Below are 18120 nucleotides of genomic sequence, written 5' to 3' on the forward strand. Positions count from 1 at the left end.
TTAGTTTCAAAGTTAATGAATTAGTTTTATGTGCTATTTCAAACCCATTTAATTTATATTAACTCTTTGATATAAAAATTTAATAATTTAAAAATATATAAATTTTAATTATATTTATTTTTTATTATTTTATTTGATACAATCGAATGTGAAAAAAGTAATTTTTCTTAATATTATTCTTGATATTTTCAACATAACTTTAATATATTTATACTAAATTTCGAGAGTTACAAATCAAATCAACCTCTATTAAAACGGTCTTTTTTGAAAAAAATAAAAAATACATTATTTAACATATTATGAAACTAATGTTAAAAATAGTTTTTATAAGACACATAATTATTTTATATTTTTTAAAATTATTATATTTGAATCTATACTAAAGTGATAGGCACTAAGGAAATATTTTTTAAAAATAGTTTTGATAAATAGGTTTTGACAATGGTTTTTTAAAGCTAATAAACTTATTTGGGAAGTTAAAATATTCTTAATATATTTTCTATATTTTTAAAAATATTTTTAAAATAATTCTTATCATAATATTTTATTTTTATTCTTTTTACGTATTTATAAAATTATTTTTTTAAAATTATCCTTAGAAAATAAATGAAAACAATCGGAATAATATTTTCAATAAACTCTCTTTTATGTTTTTAAAAATAAAAAATTGCTTTTTGTTATTTGGTTGTCAATAATGTTTCTATATATATATTTTTTCTTAAAAATAGAAAATTGTTCATGAAAACAGCTTTCAAATGCAATCGCGATTTCAAAACACAATTTTTTTTTTTTTTACCTTTTAGAAATCCTATTTTTCAAAGTACTATTTTAACTTATTTTTTTTTTAAATAATTATTTGGTTCTTGCTCGGTATTGTATTATTAGAGTTGTTTATTTACTATTTTTGAATTATTATCTTTCCTGGAAGGAGTTAATCTTTTTCCTTTTTATTTCCTTTGATTGTAAACTTATTTAAACTCTATTTGTGTTATACGTATCTTTTTTAAGTGATTATAATAACCCTAGGCTTGCTTGTCTCCCTTTTGTGTTTCAATCACATGGTATCAAAGCACAAAAAAATAAAAAAAATAAAAAAATGAAATAAAATAAAATTATGCCATGTCTAATTATAAAATTTCACCGATCACATTATTTTTGTTTTCAGATCTTAGAATTGGATTTCATATTTGTTTTATTTGATTCGTATATGTTTTTTTTTGTTTGGTAGTTGCTTGTTAATTATTCATTATGACTAGTAAAAGAAATGATTCCCTTCAATTTATTAGTGTGAGATTAGATAGAAAAATTTTCGTATTAGAGTTATGTGATGAAAATTTTTCTAAAAGGTAAAAAGATGTGAGACTATTATTGACACTCTAAGCAACCCTAAGAATGAAAAGGATAAAAAAAAATATGTAGAACAATTATACATTTGGGAAGTAAATGAATCAAAAATTATTATTTGAACCAACAACTCAATTGAGAATTCGATAGGTACACGATTAGTAAATTTTGAAACGGTTAAGGAAATTTGGGATAATTTGGAAATATTATATACATAATCTAATTTTGCAAAATAGTATCGGTTAGAGACTGATATTTGAGCCATTGAATAGAAAAATATGAGTGTTCAAGAATTTTATTTTACTATGACTGATCTTCGGGACCAAATAGCTCTTATGGAATTAGCAGAGCTCTAGGCTTTTATGCCTTGCATTGCTTGTAAAGAGGAACAACTAGTTCAAATTTTTATGACCCTTCATAGTAATTTTAGGGCATTGCATGGGATAATTTTGCATTGTAATCCACTTCTCTCTATTGATTAAGTGGTTAGTGAACTAATCACTGAGGAGATACGTCTTAAGTCTCAAGTAAAAAAAAGAATTCTTTCCATACCTCATACATTTGTTTTGGAAGTACATACCTTCTAGGTCACCTTCTTAACCTTATAATTTTCATTATCATTGATACATACTCTTGCCTCCTTTAAGGAGTTTTGATAATGAGATTATGGTCAAAAGCCTTTGAAGTTAAATACTAAAATTATTACTTTATTTTTTAACATAGAAAAAAATGAAAAGTGTTGAGCTTGTATCAAGGAGGAATCATTTTTAAGAATTGTTTTAATAAAATTCTATTTTGAAACTTGAATATAAGAAACAGTTTTCACGGTTAATTCTTTGTAAAGATAGTGTATTTGTCATTTTTAAAATTTATTTATTAAAAATATAAAACCGGTTTTCAGAAACGACTTTTTAAAAATAATTATAAAAATATTTCTCTTATTTTCAATTATTATTTTTATAACACTTTACAAAAAATTACAATCTAAAAATACCTTAAATTTGTTTTAGAAAAATAATTTATTTTTATAACAAATTTTCAAAAAATAAATTTATCAAATATTGATTGATGTCATATATTGAATGGTAACAAGGGCAAATATCACATCTTAAACTTGATTTTAACATTAAGTGTCCCCCAATTAGTCAATTTATGCTACCTTCTGTGTTTGCTCGAATTTACCACATTTTCTATTAGTTATTAATGTTAATAAATATTTTCAATAATAATATAATCTTGAGAACCACTTGGGTCGTCCATAACACAAGAGTGGGTATGAGTAGAGTCGAAGGATCAAAGTCGCATGAAGATCAACGACTCTATCCTATTTTGACCAATAAACATTTTTAGGTTGATTGAGGGGGTTAAAGATTTCTAAATGATCAACTCAATTATTATTATTATTTTAAAATTCTGGACTCTTTGAAAATCAATCTCATTTATTTTCAAATGATTTAGACATATGCAAAAAAAATTAGGAAAGATTGGTGAAAAATTGGAGAAATGTTGAAGGAGTTGAAGAGCATTCTAGAGAAAATGGTGCCACCTTATAGCCTGGCGCCATTTTCCTCCATGGTGCCACCATTTTAACTTTTGGAAGACCCCTTGAAAAAATGGCACCATCCTAAAACCTAGTGTTATTTTGCCCTAGTCTGTCACCATTTTGCCCTAAGCTCTAACAATGTAAGGGGCAGCTGACATTTTTAGACTTTTGCTAGATTTTGCAATTAGGTATATTGGAGCAAGAAAAAACCAAAGCAACTTGAATTACTTATTAATAAAGCAGCTAACTAAAATACACCCTAAAGTTGTTCTATGTCCTGTATATAAGAAATAAACAGAGAACATGAAAATAAAAAAAACTAAATAAATAAATAAATAAACAAACAAAATATCCATGTTTTTACTTTTTTTTTTCTTAATTTTTCAATAGTTATAAATGGTTCATTTAATTTTTCTCAAACCGCCAAATCAAAATAGAGCATGAAAATGTGAAGGTTCAAGAAAAAGAAACTCTTAAATCAAACTAACAGGACTAGCAATTGAATTGGAACTTAAAGTTATGTTTAGTTCCTAAAAAATACCAAAGAAAGAAAAAAATGTAAAAAAAAAAAAGTTATTTTTTCATATTTGATTGTCTTATAAAAAACATAAAAGAAAATCAACCATCATTAAAACTAATTAAAAACTAAAATATTTTTAAATTATTTAATATTTATATCGATGAGTTAAAATAAGTAAAATGAGTTTGAAATAACAAATAAAAATAATTTACCAAATTTTAATCTATTTTTTATTTTACTTCATTTTTTCTTTCCTTTTACTTTTCATTGGTATTTTCTTTCCCTTACATTTTCTCTCAAATTTTTTGAGCAAACATAACCTAAAAGAAAAGTTCATAAGTAAAAGAATTATCTAACTCAAGTAGGAGAAACTCTAGTTTGGAACACCTAGAGATTGATAGTAATTTCAATGTAGTGGGTAAACTAACTTTGTGTAGGGATCTAGAAATATAATTGCCATAGTTTTTAGATCATGTATATTGGTTTGCAAGATTTCCTCCTCGTAGAGACTCCACAGAATCACATTCTCTAATTGAGTGTTTGTGTGGTCCATTGGAAGTTGCTTCCACTGGGACACATCTAAACTTTTAATTTCTGAAGTTTGAAGAGTTGTGAAGTCACAAGCTGACATTTGCAACTGCAATTTACCAAAATCCACCATCCTCAACTCACAATTAATAGGCACTGCGAGTGAAGCCGTAAGCAGCTGCAGACATTTATGAATTTGAAGTTCCTCCGATGAAAGAAGCTGTTCTGGTAATTTCTCAGTGAGTTTGGAACACTATAGTATAGAAAGCTTCTGGAGATGAGGGGATTCTCCACAACATTACAATTTCTCCCAATTCAACATATCCTCAAATGATAGTGTCTTTAGAGATTGAAAGGAAGCATTCCCATAAACTCACTACCCACACTCCACTCCATTCATTCTTGAGATTTGTAGATTTTTCATATGGGTTAGCTGCCCAAGTGGTGGCAATGTTGAGCAATTGCCACAACCCCGAAGCTCAAGGGACATGAGATTCAAGACTAAAGGATCTCCAAGCCAATTTGGAAATCTTACATTGGGATAGCTTTTTATCGAGAGTTGTTTTAAATTTGGATGAGGTTGTAACTTGTTGAGTATATCATGTGTTGTTGAACCAATTTATATAACCCCATCAGTACACCTGTCATCCCAATCCAAGATTAACTCATTAAGATAACCCTTATCCTTCATATATTAATTCATCAAGATAACCCTGATCTTTCATATTAGCTTATAATGCATCGTTAACACTCACCACATTTTTCATGTTTGAAATATGACGTGTGATCTCTAAAAGCCCCCTCAATTCTCCAATTCTTAATCTACTCTTATGACCCATAATAAAATAAGTCAACCTCTATAAACTTTTTAATTTATCAATACCATGAGTTGACATTTCTATTAATGAATTACATTTAAGAATATCAAAATAATGGATATTAATCATTTTCTTCATCTTTGAAGGGAATTCGTTAAAACGTGAACATCCTCTCAATATTATCATTTGTAAATTGCACAAATAATATACCGATTCAGGTAATTTTTGAATCATTGTGAAAGACAGATTCAAGTAATACAAATATTTCTAATTGCTTATCAATTTAGATACATAAGTTATGTCATATTCATGCGATGACAAATGCGTAGACACTTCATTTTTTGTGATATATATTGGAAAACTCTTTTACTCGATATATACGAAGGCTCGTGGATTGATGGCTTTACGTATAAGAATGTTCATAGAAATTTAGTTCTAGTAATAGGCTCAAACTTTTTAAATATAACAGAACGGTCATAATCACTTTCACAGTACAAAAAGTGTCCCTTCTCAGATCCTTTTGGTCCCTTATCATCATCTTCAACTCAAGCACAAAAGTCAACGGACACATGTTGAGCTAATGCATGTATTAGATCATGCATTAGAATGCATGATTCTCTGATAAATTTTTGAAAAAATGACTTCGCGAGAGGCTCATCAAAATATGATTCGTCTATCTCTTCCATTCTCCTTCCGTCACTTTGTCGTGGATGTAAAAGACCTTTTGCCATCCATAATAAAATAAGCTCATCTTTGTCGAATTTGTGGGCTTGGGGAAAAATAGAACAATAAGCAAAACAATGCTTCAGAGGTAGAAAGAGATGATGATAGCCCAATCTTAAAGATGGAAGAATTCCAGAACCACCGTCCAGATGCCATATTTGACTATTCAACACATCCACCCATTCCCCTTTTTCGACCTTAAGAGTACAAGAGATGGCCGACTGCTTTCAAAGCCAAAGGCAATCCTTGGCACTTATCCACAATCGGTCTGCCTATGGGTTCAAGCTCAAGGCGTGCGTTGGAGTCTCTATCTTGAAATGCAAGCTTTCAAATAGGCTCCAACAATGCAGAGGGTTTAGTTCTCCCAGAGGATGAGTGCAGACTGCACGCATAGTTTTTGCAACAGATTCATCACGACTGGTGACAAGAATCTTGCTTCCCTGTGCTGCACCCCGGAGCGGAGTTCGTAGGCTACCCCAACTTTCCCAATCAAAGGACTCCACATCCCAGACGTCGTCGAGAACAAGCAGAAAATTCTTGTTAACAAGGCTCTCTTTGGGTTGACGCTGAAGCAAATCTAGGCTATCATCTTTTGTATGTCTACAACCGATGGCCGTAAGAAATGATTTGGTTACCTCGAGAAGAAGAAACTGAGTGGCAACATAGATCCATGCTTTCAAGTCGAAGTGTTCCTTCACTTGGTCATTGTTGTAGAGAAGTTGAGCGATTGTGGTCTTGCCATGTAGGTCTACAACCGATTGCCGGAAGAATTGATTTGGTTACCTCGAGAAGAAGAAACTCAGTGGAAACACAGACCCATGCTTTCAAGTTGAAGTGTTCCTTCACTTGGTCATTGTTGTAGAGAAGTTGAGCGAGTGTGGTCTTGCCGATGCTGCCCATGCCGACTATGCAGATCACATATATGTCCTCCTTCCTCTTGTGTTATCAGAAAGCAAGCAGTTCACCATCTCCTCCTTAATTTCATCCCTGTCGTGCACACAGGACTCATCCACCAAAGAAGTGGATGCTGATCTTGGTGACGGTTTCTCCCCATCACCTGCTTTCAGCCCAAGCCCATCTTTTTCTTGTGCAATAGCCTCAAGTTTAGCAATCATCTCCTTCACCTTGGACTCCATGCTTTGAGTAGCAAATGGAGCTAGCCTTAACCAAAGCAGAGAACTTGTTCCACACCTAATGAGTTCCGCTGATTTGGGAGTCTGCAGCTTCAATCTTACATCGCAAAGCGTTGGTAGCGATCTCGTCCAACAGGTCCTCCGCATGATAGACAACGTCCTTAACCTGGACCGACTACTCTTTGACTTGGTCGTTCGAAAATTGTTTCACCTTTGCATCATTGAGCACATTGAGAACAACCACTAATTTTCTCCTCAAGTCGTTAAGGAGTTCCTCGCTGAGATCCCGTAGCCGAATGAAGTTTATGAGCTCTGAAGAAGCCAACCTGTCGAATAGAGCTTGAAGCGAAGCCGAGAGGAGTGCGTCCCATATCTGTTTACTGTTTCTTTGCAAAAGGAGTTCATCGATTGGTTTGTATTATCGCGATACCACAGAACTACAAAAGACTGGTTTTGGATTACCAAAATGCAGAAGGCTGGGAGGAATGATGTAAGAAGAGTGTAAATGTGAAAAATAGCTTTTAAGTGCTTTTTTGCTTGTGTGAGGAAAAAGAGTAACACTTTATTCACTTCCTCACTTTCCTTATCTTAATGGGCTTGTTGGCTTGTGAAGAGGTGTGAGAGAATCTCGTGCGCCCATATGGCCCAATCCCATTTGAGTGGGCCTTTGGGATGGTTGGGCCAGAATTCCTTTATGCACGTCATTTCCACACACGCGTACGCAAACTTGGCTAATTTTTACAAAATTCAAAATAATTTTTTTAATTTAATTTTATTCCATTAGTCTTTTATTTTTGGTCGACTCTTTGGAAATAGTCCCATTGGAATTGTGTTAGTAGAGTCTCGTTTCACTTACAAGTGGAGTCCTATTCTACTTACAAGTAGAGACTCATTGAGACTGTGTTAATCACCTATAAAAGTAGGTCATCCCTCACTCTTTATACACCAATTTTTTAGAGAGTCTTTCATACATCTATCTGGAGGAATATTTCAGAACCGAGCTGTATACATCTATCTGGGCATGTGACATATGACATATGACATAAAGTAATGGACTGTTGCTCATTAGCAATATCATCTAAATATCCAGCCTGTCCATACGATCAAAAGTCATGGATTTAAAATTGTAGGGTTGGTTTCATAAAAAATTTGACCTGGGTCCCATACATGTGATGGTCATAGCTGTACTAGGGTTCCTTTAGATAGTGAGTGGGAGTATGGACGATGAGGCATGTGAAACTTGCCATGGTAAGTATATGCAGTTGAAACAACTTGTAGCATAAATAATTCTTCATGAAAATCTATCACTCTAGATGATTTTTCTTACCTCAATACCGATATTCATGAAAACATCTTTTTCTTTGCTTCTAGCTGTTGCTTTCTCTATATATAGAGAGTACCACAAAGCAATTTGTGTGTAGCAAACTCAGAAATGGCTACTCAAGGACCTCTTCTCTTCTGTTCCCTTGTCCTAGTCCTCTCATTTGCCCATTGTCATGGCGCAAAGCCCTCAGCTATATTCAGCAGGCGTAGCTTTCCACCTGGTTTTGTATTTGGAGCAGCCTCATCAGCCTACCAGGTACCAGCCCCAACATTTTTCATTGGGTTTGGGCTCCAAAGTTTTCTCAATATATGCTATAACTTGTCTACTATTATCTCAGTATGAAGGAGCAGCACATGAAGGAGGTAAAGGCCTGAGTATCTGGGATACCTTCACTGAAAAACATCCAGGTCCTCTCTCTCTCTGAACCCTGGTTCATCAGTTTGGCCTGTCAGCCAGAAGATTTTTTAATTTTATTTTCTATCTTTTCAAAGGTTACAATGTGTTATATCAAATCTCCTTGTACACGAATTTTCTTAGAATTTTGACAAGTTATCTAAAAATAATTCAATGGTTTTGTCTGAACGATGTGACACTAATATTAAACTAAACCCCAACTCCCTAGAATTGCAGCACATGGTTTGCTGTTGTTTAAATTTTTTCCATGGCCCCAAAAAGAAATAGTTTAAAAAGCAAATGGATGAAGGGTTGTTTGTCTCTGAGCCAGATTTAGCTGATGTTTAGTTCAATGAACTCTTCCATGTCCTTGGTGTTGACATTTTACATTTCTTCCTTTCCGGTTTTTGGTTGCACAGGGGATAAAATTTCATCTTGTTTATGAAGATTAGTACCAATCCCAATACGCGAGTATATATATCTAGTTAATAGTTAATACAATCCCGTTGATATAAGTACTTAAATCTCAAAAGTATACTATTATTTGTAAACTATCGATTACTTTTTATATACTATGTATTAGGAGAAAATGACCTTGATTCATTGCTATCATTTTATTCTTTCTCATTGATTTTGCTTCAAATTGTTTGAAATATTAGCTATATTTTATTAAGTTTATTTTCTAGAGGTTATGGCCAAGACAAGGGCTATCTTTTTAACTAAGGTGTAAAATTATTAAATTGCAATAATGGAGAAAATTTAAATTTTTTCCTACTGATTTATCTCATAAAGTTGTTGGTTGGTGTCCTTTAATTTGCTATAAATCAAACATAATATCTAAAGCATACATGAATATGAAGGGAATAGAAAAAAAGAATTAGAGGGATCATGGAAATTGTCTACAAGAGATGGCTGAGGGACCTACTGGCTTATCAGTAACAGCAGGCTGGTCCCAACTGCCTGTAAATTTTCCCATGCCTAAAGAGCTTTTCCAAAAGAAGTTAAACAAGAAAATGACACTTCAATGGATAATTTGGCCCACTGCAAAAGGTAGGGTATGTATAGATTCAAACTAAGACAAAATGATTGGGTGAAAAATGTGTATACATAACACAGATTCTTCGAAGTTAACATATATACATAATTCAAACTAAGGCCCCTTTTCGTTTTTTCTTCTAATTATACAATATTCAAAAGATTTTGAACTCATGGGTTCAATACTTTTGATCAAAGACAAAATTCAACATAGATTTACTAATTGTATTCAACAAAATTTCTTAGTATTAAATTCTAAAAAGCGGTTTGGTGCTGTGACAGAAAAGATCTCAGATGGGTCAACAGGAAATGTAGCCATTGATTTTTATCATAAATATAAGGTAAAACCCAATACAAATAATCTTTTGTCACTTGTTTCTAGACTAGTATTCATCCTTATGGTGACTAAACCCTTGTCATTCTCAAAAAGAACTTTGGAATTGATATTACAGGAGGACATTAAACTGCTGAAGTTCATTGGCATGGATGCTATGAGATTCTCTATCTCCTGGTCTAGAGTACTACCAAGTAAGAGATCATCACTTTGGAATAATTTCTCAAGTTCCATATGATAGAAATTTGGTGGTCCATGGCGATGGATATTTGATTGAATGATTGTGTGATCAATTGATCCTTTAGGTAGGTTAATATATATGGAATTTTATTCTCAGGTGGAAGAGTGAGCGGGGGAGTGAACAAGGAAGGTGTCAAATTCTACAACAACGTCATTAATGAGCTCTTAGCGAATGGTCATTATCTATCTCCCTAAAAATAGTTACGTTTTCTAAAACACATACATTTTCAAAGAGACTCTCAAGCATGCTAAAAATGGAATAAGTTCAAAATTATTTCAGAGAAAGAAGTTCTAAGAACTTATCATTTTTTCACTCCCTAGCCTTGACCAATTTTTGCCTATCATATGTAGGGTTGAAGCCCTTTGTGACACTTTTCCATTGGGATCTTCCACAAGCCCTTGAAGATGAGTATGGTGGATTCTTAAGTCGTAAAATAGTGTAAGTTGGCACATATGATCAAACTTACATCTATACATATCACATCAAACAACCCGCTATTCAATTAAAGGAAAATCTTTGATTTTTTTATATAGGGATGATTATCGTGACTATGTTGATTTTTGCTTCAAACAATTTGGGGACCGAGTGAAGCATTGGATCACTTTGAATGAGCCATACGTCTTTAACTACTATGGTTACTCAACTGGGACTTATGCACCCGGTCGATGCTCCAACTATTCTGGCACTTGTGCCTCTGGAAACTCTGCAACTGAGCCCTATATAGTAGCACACAACCTGCTTCTTTCTCATGCTGCTGGTGTGAAACTGTACAAGGAGAAGTATCAGGTCTTTGCTTACTTGATTCATTACATTTTGAAGAAATTTAGCATATACGTTCAACTGAATAATTAAAAAGTTCAGGCTATAAACATTTTGTCTCTGGTCTTATATTTGAATGTTTGCAGAATTCTCAAAAGGGAATCATTGGAGTAACCCTAATATCAGCTTGGTTCCAGACAAAATATCCAACAACTGCAGGTGTCAGGGCCTCCCGTAGAGCTCTTGATTTCATGTTAGGATGGTGAGTGTTTTTATGCTACCAAACCTTTAATTAACCTAAGTTTTGTTATCATATTAAACTATTAATTTAACGGGACAGGCAAAACCTATCACGTAATAAACCAATATATTTAAACTCACTCATATGTGAGCATCTTTTCTCATTCATTTCCTTCTATGTGAAATTTTCAATTACCTTTTTGTTTTTAGGTATTTACATCCAATCACATATGGAGACTACCCAATGAACATGCGATCCCTCGTGGGGCATCGACTGCCCAAATTCTCCCCACTAGAATCCGAAATGCTCAAAGGATCAATTGATTTCTTAGGAATAAATTACTATACTTCATATTATGCCACCACCTCCACATCTGCAGTTAACATGATGGAGCTAAGCTGGTCTGTAGATGGTAGACTCAATCTAACCAGTAAGCTTGAAAAACATAATCTTATGAGCATTGCTATGATTCTTGTTCTCCTTCATGTTGTCCCTTTAAGATACTGAACCATTTTCTTTGTGGCTACAGCGGAGAAAGACGGGGTTAACATTGGTCAACCAGTAATCTCTCTGTCCTTAGCCATCTCAATATAATGCCTTAATTGAAACATATAGTTATAATGCATAAATACCATACATTGTCATGAATTCATTACAAGTGATCTATGGTGTGCAATTTTGTAGACTCCATTGGGCTGGCTTTACATTTGTCCATGGGGAATCAGAAAACTTATGCTCTACATCAAGGAAAAATACAACAATCCAACCATTTACATTACAGAGAATGGTATATTTAGTGAATTAATTATCAACTTACATTGTTTCTAAATCATGGAACGATGTTTTGACTTCATTTTAATATGATTCAAACTAATGTGTTATGGCCTTGTGCATGAAGGAATGGCTACAGCAAATAATGCTTCAGTGCCTGTCAAAGAAGACCTCAATGATACCTTGAGGACAACATTCCACCGTGGACATTTGTACTATCTCTCAAAAGCTATCAAGTGAGTAATTAATTTCACCTCGCTCATCCATAATCCTTGGATATGTGAGTGTTAGGCCTTTAGCCCAAGTATAGTTTGCCTCATTGAAGTTTATTTTATCTATTTATTAAGCTCATATGCAAGCTTAAAAAAGAATGTTTACATGTCAAGTTAAACTTTTAAGTCAAATTGATAGCTTAATAATGAAAATCTAGAATACTTAATCAAGATAATGCACTAGTATTAGTCTTAAAGTTTTTAGGGTGTTGTGTCGTATACTTGAAATTAAATCTCATCTTCATCAAAGTTGGTATTTATGGTATTGGGCCTAGGCTATAATAATACACCTATTAGGTTATCTTAACTTTCAATTGTTTTGAACAGATTATTATTAATATAGTGCATGCATGTATGCAATTTTGGCAGGGAGGGGGTCAACGTGAAGGGATACTTTGTATGGTCTTTTCTTGATGACTTTGAATGGGACTCCGGTTTCACCTTTCGTTTTGGCCTTGGTTATGTGGATTACAAAAATGGTTTAAAGCGATACCTAAAACACTCTGCTTATTGGTTTAAGAAGTTCCTCCACAAATGAAAAAAAAAAAAATGTAATCCTAACTAAGTGGCTTTCATCTCCTCCTATAATTTGGTACTATTAAATTAGTATGAGTCATGTGCTAAAGAAGATCTTCAAGTTCTTAACAATGAAAATAATGTTCATGTTTGTTGTACTAATTAGAGAATTGCTTTAACCCCACTATATTAGTAATTAAGAGGAAACCTCGTCTTTCTCACTTCATGAAGAGTCTTCCCTTACTTCAAGAAAGAAGTGTTTTTTTGTCATTGTTGAAAACTCATGAGAACATATATAATCTTGGTCTAATCTTCGCCATGACTAAATATTTATTAACAATAATTCTATTACAACCACGTTTAAGAAAATCACCTAGCATTCAGATATGAACCAAAAAAGTTTACTTTAACAATTATTTTTGATAATGTATTATATAATAAACAAATTTAGAAAAATCAAATATCAATTGATTATTTAAGAATCCCTTTAAGCTATTATTCTATAGGTTTTAAAAATGATTTTCAAAAGTTTGTCAAACATCTTATTTTTGTAAAGAAATGTATTCAAGTATTAGAAAGTATTTCTAACCTTTGCAAAATTACTCTCCAAGAGGCTCTAAAACTAACCATGATTTGCTCTTGAATTGTATTCATTGTTTGTAATGCAATTTACATGGTTGTAGTGAACTTTGATTAAAAAAAAAATAGGCAAGTATAATAATAAAATATTAAAAAAAAAATGTAAATATCATTTTTTTTTTCCAAATACTTAAGAATTATGTATGTGATTGGACATAACAATGACTCCATGGATGTAAAATAAATATAAGTCAAAGAATAAACAAATTACAATATCAAAGCACATGTAATAAAGCGATATATTTACATGGTCATGCATATTAAAAAGAGATGTCTTCCAAAAAATCCTTCCTAGGAATACAACATGGTGCAAGAGGCTACTCTTAATGTTTGACCCAGAAATTGAAAACATGAAATTGTTACATATTGGAAATTGTTTATGGCAAGAACATAAAAATGTGTCAACCTTATTACTGGAAAAATATTAAAAAAAAAACTAGTAATAAAAGGACTGGAATTTTGAACAAACATCTGATTAATAATTTGTAAAGAACAAAACCAACAACAAACATCTAATTAATAATTTGTAGTAGACAAGATGTTGAGTTTTGGGTCAAAATGGCCCATTTTTGAAACTTAATGTTCAAAATGGGCACATTTTGAAACTATTGTTCAAAATGGCCTCTTTGATGCCACGTAGGCGCCACATCATTAAAAAATATTTTTTTTTCGTCATTATAGTGAAAGCCGCAGTTGGAAAACGCGGCTTCATTTTTGCACTAAAGCCGCAGTTGGGAAACGCGGCTTCATTTTTGTACTAAAGCCGCAGTTGACAAATGCGACTTCATTTTTGCACTAAAGCCGCAGTTGGCAAACGCGGCTTCATTTTTGTACTAAAGCTGCAGTTGGCAAACGCGGCTTTAGTTAATTTTTTTATTTAAATTTAAAATTTAATTAAAAAATTATTAAATTATAATTTATGAATGAAATTTAAAAATATACTTAAAAAATAAATTATTTTATTTAAATTTAAAAATCTAGTATTATTTCAACAAACATAATATTATAATTGAAATCTCAGTTATTAACTATTATACTATTAAATTTATCATAATTGTAGACCCCCCCCCCCCCCCCCCCCCCCCCCCCGAGGAGCTGGAGATTTTTTATGATTTTTCTTGGTTGTTTTTCGGGGGGACCTCTCAAGTAGGCTGCTCTGGGGGCAGCTAGAGAGGATAGGGGGCTCGGGCAAAGAAGTGCGGCTGATGGGAGAGGCAGCAGAGAGGCTTGCGGGAGAAGCCAAAGAAAAAGCTAAAAAAAAGAGAGAGGAGAGAAAGATGGAGCACGGGGAAGGAAGAGGAAGAGGAGCAAGAGCTGGTGGGAGGACTTCTTCGCGCAGGTATGACCTTTCTTTCTTTTCTTTCTCTTGTTCATTTCACTTTGTTTTTCCTTTGCTATCAACTGCTTGGCGATGGAGGCGTGATGCTGGCGGCGTCGGCGACGCGAGCTGACGACGCGGAGGAGCTGATGGCGGAGAAGCTCTAGCAGGCTGCGCGCTGGCCGGCTGGTGCTGCTTTGGCCGGCGGCGCGGCTGGCGGCGACGGGCGAGCTTTCCGGCGGCGCTGGCGCGGTTGCCATTGGTAGTGCGGCTGGTGGCGCTGCACGGGGGGAAAAGGAAAGAAGAAGAAGAAAGAAAAAAAAAAAGAAGAAGAAGAAAGGAAAAAAAAGGGGTTTTTGGGCCTTGGAGTTTTAGGCCCATCTTGGTGCTGGAATTGGGCCATTAGGCCCAATTCTTTGTTGACCTTTGGTTTTTGGGCTTAAATTGGGCTTAAGCCCATCACCCTCTTAGCCTTTAATTGTTATTATTATTATTGTTGTTGTTATTATTATTATTATTATTATTGTTATTATTATTATTATTTATTATTTATTATTATTATTGTTATTATTAATTCTCATAGTTACTATTGTTGCCCTTATTTTTAATTCTTATTATTATTATTATTGTTATTATTTCTCATAATTGTTATTATTGTTATTATTATTAATTCTCACCATTATTATTACTATTGTTCTTCAAAAATCCTATTCTCGTATTTTTTTTTTCAAATTCAATCCTATTTTAATTTTTCAAATTGCCAAATTCTATTTTCAATTTCTAAATTTCCACATTTATTTACTTAATCATTATTATTTTTTATCCAATTTATTTATTTATTCACTCATTCATTTACTTTAAAATTCTATCCTTAATTAACTATTCAAATTCCCAATTTCTAAATCCAATTTCCAATTTCTAAATTTCCTAAATTCAAATTTCAATTTCTAAATTTCCACATTTATTCACTTAATCATTATTATTATTTTTATCCAATTTATTTATTTGTTCACTTATTCATTTATTTAAAGTTCAATCCTTATTTAATTATCCAAATTCCCAATTTCTAAATTTCCACATTCATTTACATAATTCTTCAAATTCTCAATTTCTAAATTCAATTTTCAATTTTCAATTTCTAAATTTCCACATTCATTTACATAATTCTTCAAATTCTCAATTTCCAAATTCAATTCTCAATTTTCAATTTCTAAATTTCCACATTTATTTACTCAATCATTATTATTTTTTTATCCAATTTATTTGTTTATTCACTTATTCATTTATTTAAAATTTCATTCTTAATTAATTATTCAATTTCCCAATTTCTAAATTCAATTTCTAATTTCTAAATTTCCACATTCATTTACATAATTCCCAATTTCCAAATTCAATTTTCAATTCTCAATTTCTAAATTTCCACCTCTATTCACTTAATCATTATTATTTTTTATCCAATTTATTTATTTGTTCACTCATTCATTTACTCAAAATTCAATCCTTAATTAATTTCCATAATTGCCAAATTCATAAATTCAATTTCTATTTTCGCAATTATTTATTTAATCTTTATTATTTCATCATTATTATTATTATTCCATTCCTTTATTTATCCACTTATTTGTTTATTAAAATTCCATCCTTAAATAATTTTTCAAAATTCAGATTCCCAAATTTAGCTCTCTGAAATTCCAATTCCTTTCGAATCTAATTTCTAAAATTCTCATTCTTATATTTAATCTCTAAAACTCCAATTTTCAAATAATCCACATCCAATTTTCAAATAAATTTCAAAAACCCAATCTTCTCTCAAATAGTTTTAATTCTACTCTGATTTTCAAAACAATCTTCTGCTCCTCTTGATTTTAGTAGGCATGAATGAATTTTTCTGTAATTTCGAATAATGGAATTTATGGGATTAATTCATGCAATATAAAACTGGCTTTGGTGGGGGCCCAACATGGGTGACTTTATGATTGATTGATCGATTGATTGATTTAATTGTCATGCATGATTGACTTTATTTTGCTCTATGACATGCTCGAAATTATTCATTAATTGTGCACTAACCTCACTTCTTGATAGCGCATATTGGTTTGCCACCCAGGTACGTATTTACTTGCCCCATGGTCACTCCTTATGCTTGTTCGGATTCTCATACGTGCATGATCATTTAAGGTATTCGTAGGTTCATTCATCAATTGCCACGTCAACTTCATTTTATTAGTAGAGACCCGACTTTAGGGACTTAGAGGGGTGCTACGGTCTTTACCGTACCTTCCCGATAAGTAACCTGACCCCCGAACTCGATCCGGTTTTTCGTAGACCACCTTTTCCAAAACAAGGAGTCACACTTAGGGTTTTTCTTTCTTATTTTGTTTACCCTTTAAAAATAAAACAAAAATAAGTGGCGACTCCAAGTCATTTTCTTAATCAACAAAAATCATTTTTTCGAAATTAAAATCGAGCTCGCCTTCGAGTGGGAAACTCATGAGCCGAAATGCGGGGTCCACAATAATATAAATAAATTAATATCTTAAAAATTAACAAATTAAATATCTTAAATTAAATATTATTTATATATTATATAAATTTATTATTTTAAGATTATTAATTTATTAATAAATCAAATATTCATTTATAATATCTTCTATTTATGTTTGTTGAAATAATACTAGATTTTTAAGTTTAAATATAAATAATTTTTTATTTAAGTATATTTTTAAAATTTCAATCATCAATTGTAATTTAATAGTTTCTAATTAAATTTGAAAGTAAAAAAAAAATATTATAATTGAAATCTCAGTTATTAACTATTATACTATTATTTTGTTAAAGATAAATTTGTCATAATACAAATAAATTAATATCTTAAAAATTAACAAATTAAATATCTTAAATTAATAAATTATACAATTTTATATATTATTTATATGTTATATAAATTTATTATTTTAAGATTATTAATTTATTAATAAATCAAATATTCATTTATAATATCTTCTATTTTTTATGTTTGTTGAAATAATACTAGATTTTTAAGTTTAAATATAAATAATTTTTTATTTAAGTATATTTTTAAAATTTCAATCATCAATTGTAATTTAATAGTTTCTAATTAAATTTGAAAGTAAAAAAAAAAATATTATAATTGAAATCTTAGTTATTAACTATTATACTATTATTTTGTTAAAGATAAATTTGTCATAATATAAATAAATTAATATCTTAAAAATTAACAAATTAAATATCTTAAATTAATAAATTATACAATTTTATTTATTATTTATATGTTATATAAATTTATTATTTTAAGATTATTAATTTATTAATAAATCAAATATTCACTTATTATTTATCAATTTATGTTTGTTGAAATAATACTAGATTTTTAAATTTAAATAAAATAATTTATTATTTAAGTATATTTTTAAATTTCATTCATAAATTGTAATTTAATAATTTTTTAATTAAATTTTAAATTTAAATAAAAAATTAACTAAAGCCGTGTTTGGCAACTGCGGCTTTAGTACAAAAATGAAGCCGCGTTTGCCAACTGCGGCTTTAGTACAAAAATGAAGCTGCGTTTCCCAACTGCGGCTTTAGTGAAAAAATGAAGTCGCGTTTCCCAACTGCGGCTTTAGTGAAAAAATGAAGCTGCGTTTCCC

General features: G+C 31.4%; 2 protein-coding genes across 2 annotated transcripts; one reads left to right on the forward strand and one right to left on the reverse strand.

The window, feature by feature from the left end:
* Window positions 1-5748: 5748 nt before the first annotated feature.
* Window positions 5749-6376, reverse strand: LOC104881335 (putative disease resistance protein RGA3). The gene is made up of 2 exons (XM_010661232.1): window positions 6260-6376; window positions 5749-6126 (listed from the first exon to the last, which is right to left on the reverse strand). The coding sequence occupies exons 1-2, from the start codon at window positions 6374-6376 to the stop codon at window positions 5749-5751; spliced, it is 495 nt and encodes a 164-aa protein (XP_010659534.1).
* A 1594-nt stretch (window positions 6377-7970) lies between these two features.
* Window positions 7971-12721, forward strand: LOC100241493 (furcatin hydrolase). The gene is made up of 13 exons (XM_002273648.5): window positions 7971-8188; window positions 8271-8340; window positions 9644-9702; window positions 9814-9889; window positions 10033-10110; window positions 10287-10374; window positions 10470-10722; window positions 10842-10957; window positions 11146-11366; window positions 11466-11497; window positions 11621-11723; window positions 11835-11943; window positions 12349-12721. Exons 1-13 carry the CDS (start codon window positions 8042-8044, stop codon window positions 12515-12517), a joined length of 1521 nt encoding a protein of 506 aa, XP_002273684.2. The 5' UTR covers window positions 7971-8041; the 3' UTR covers window positions 12518-12721.
* Window positions 12722-18120: the final 5399 nt, after the last annotated feature.

Source organism: Vitis vinifera, chromosome 13 (genome assembly GCF_030704535.1).
Source record: "Vitis vinifera cultivar Pinot Noir 40024 chromosome 13, ASM3070453v1".
Taxonomy (NCBI): Eukaryota; Viridiplantae; Streptophyta; class Magnoliopsida; order Vitales; family Vitaceae; genus Vitis; species Vitis vinifera.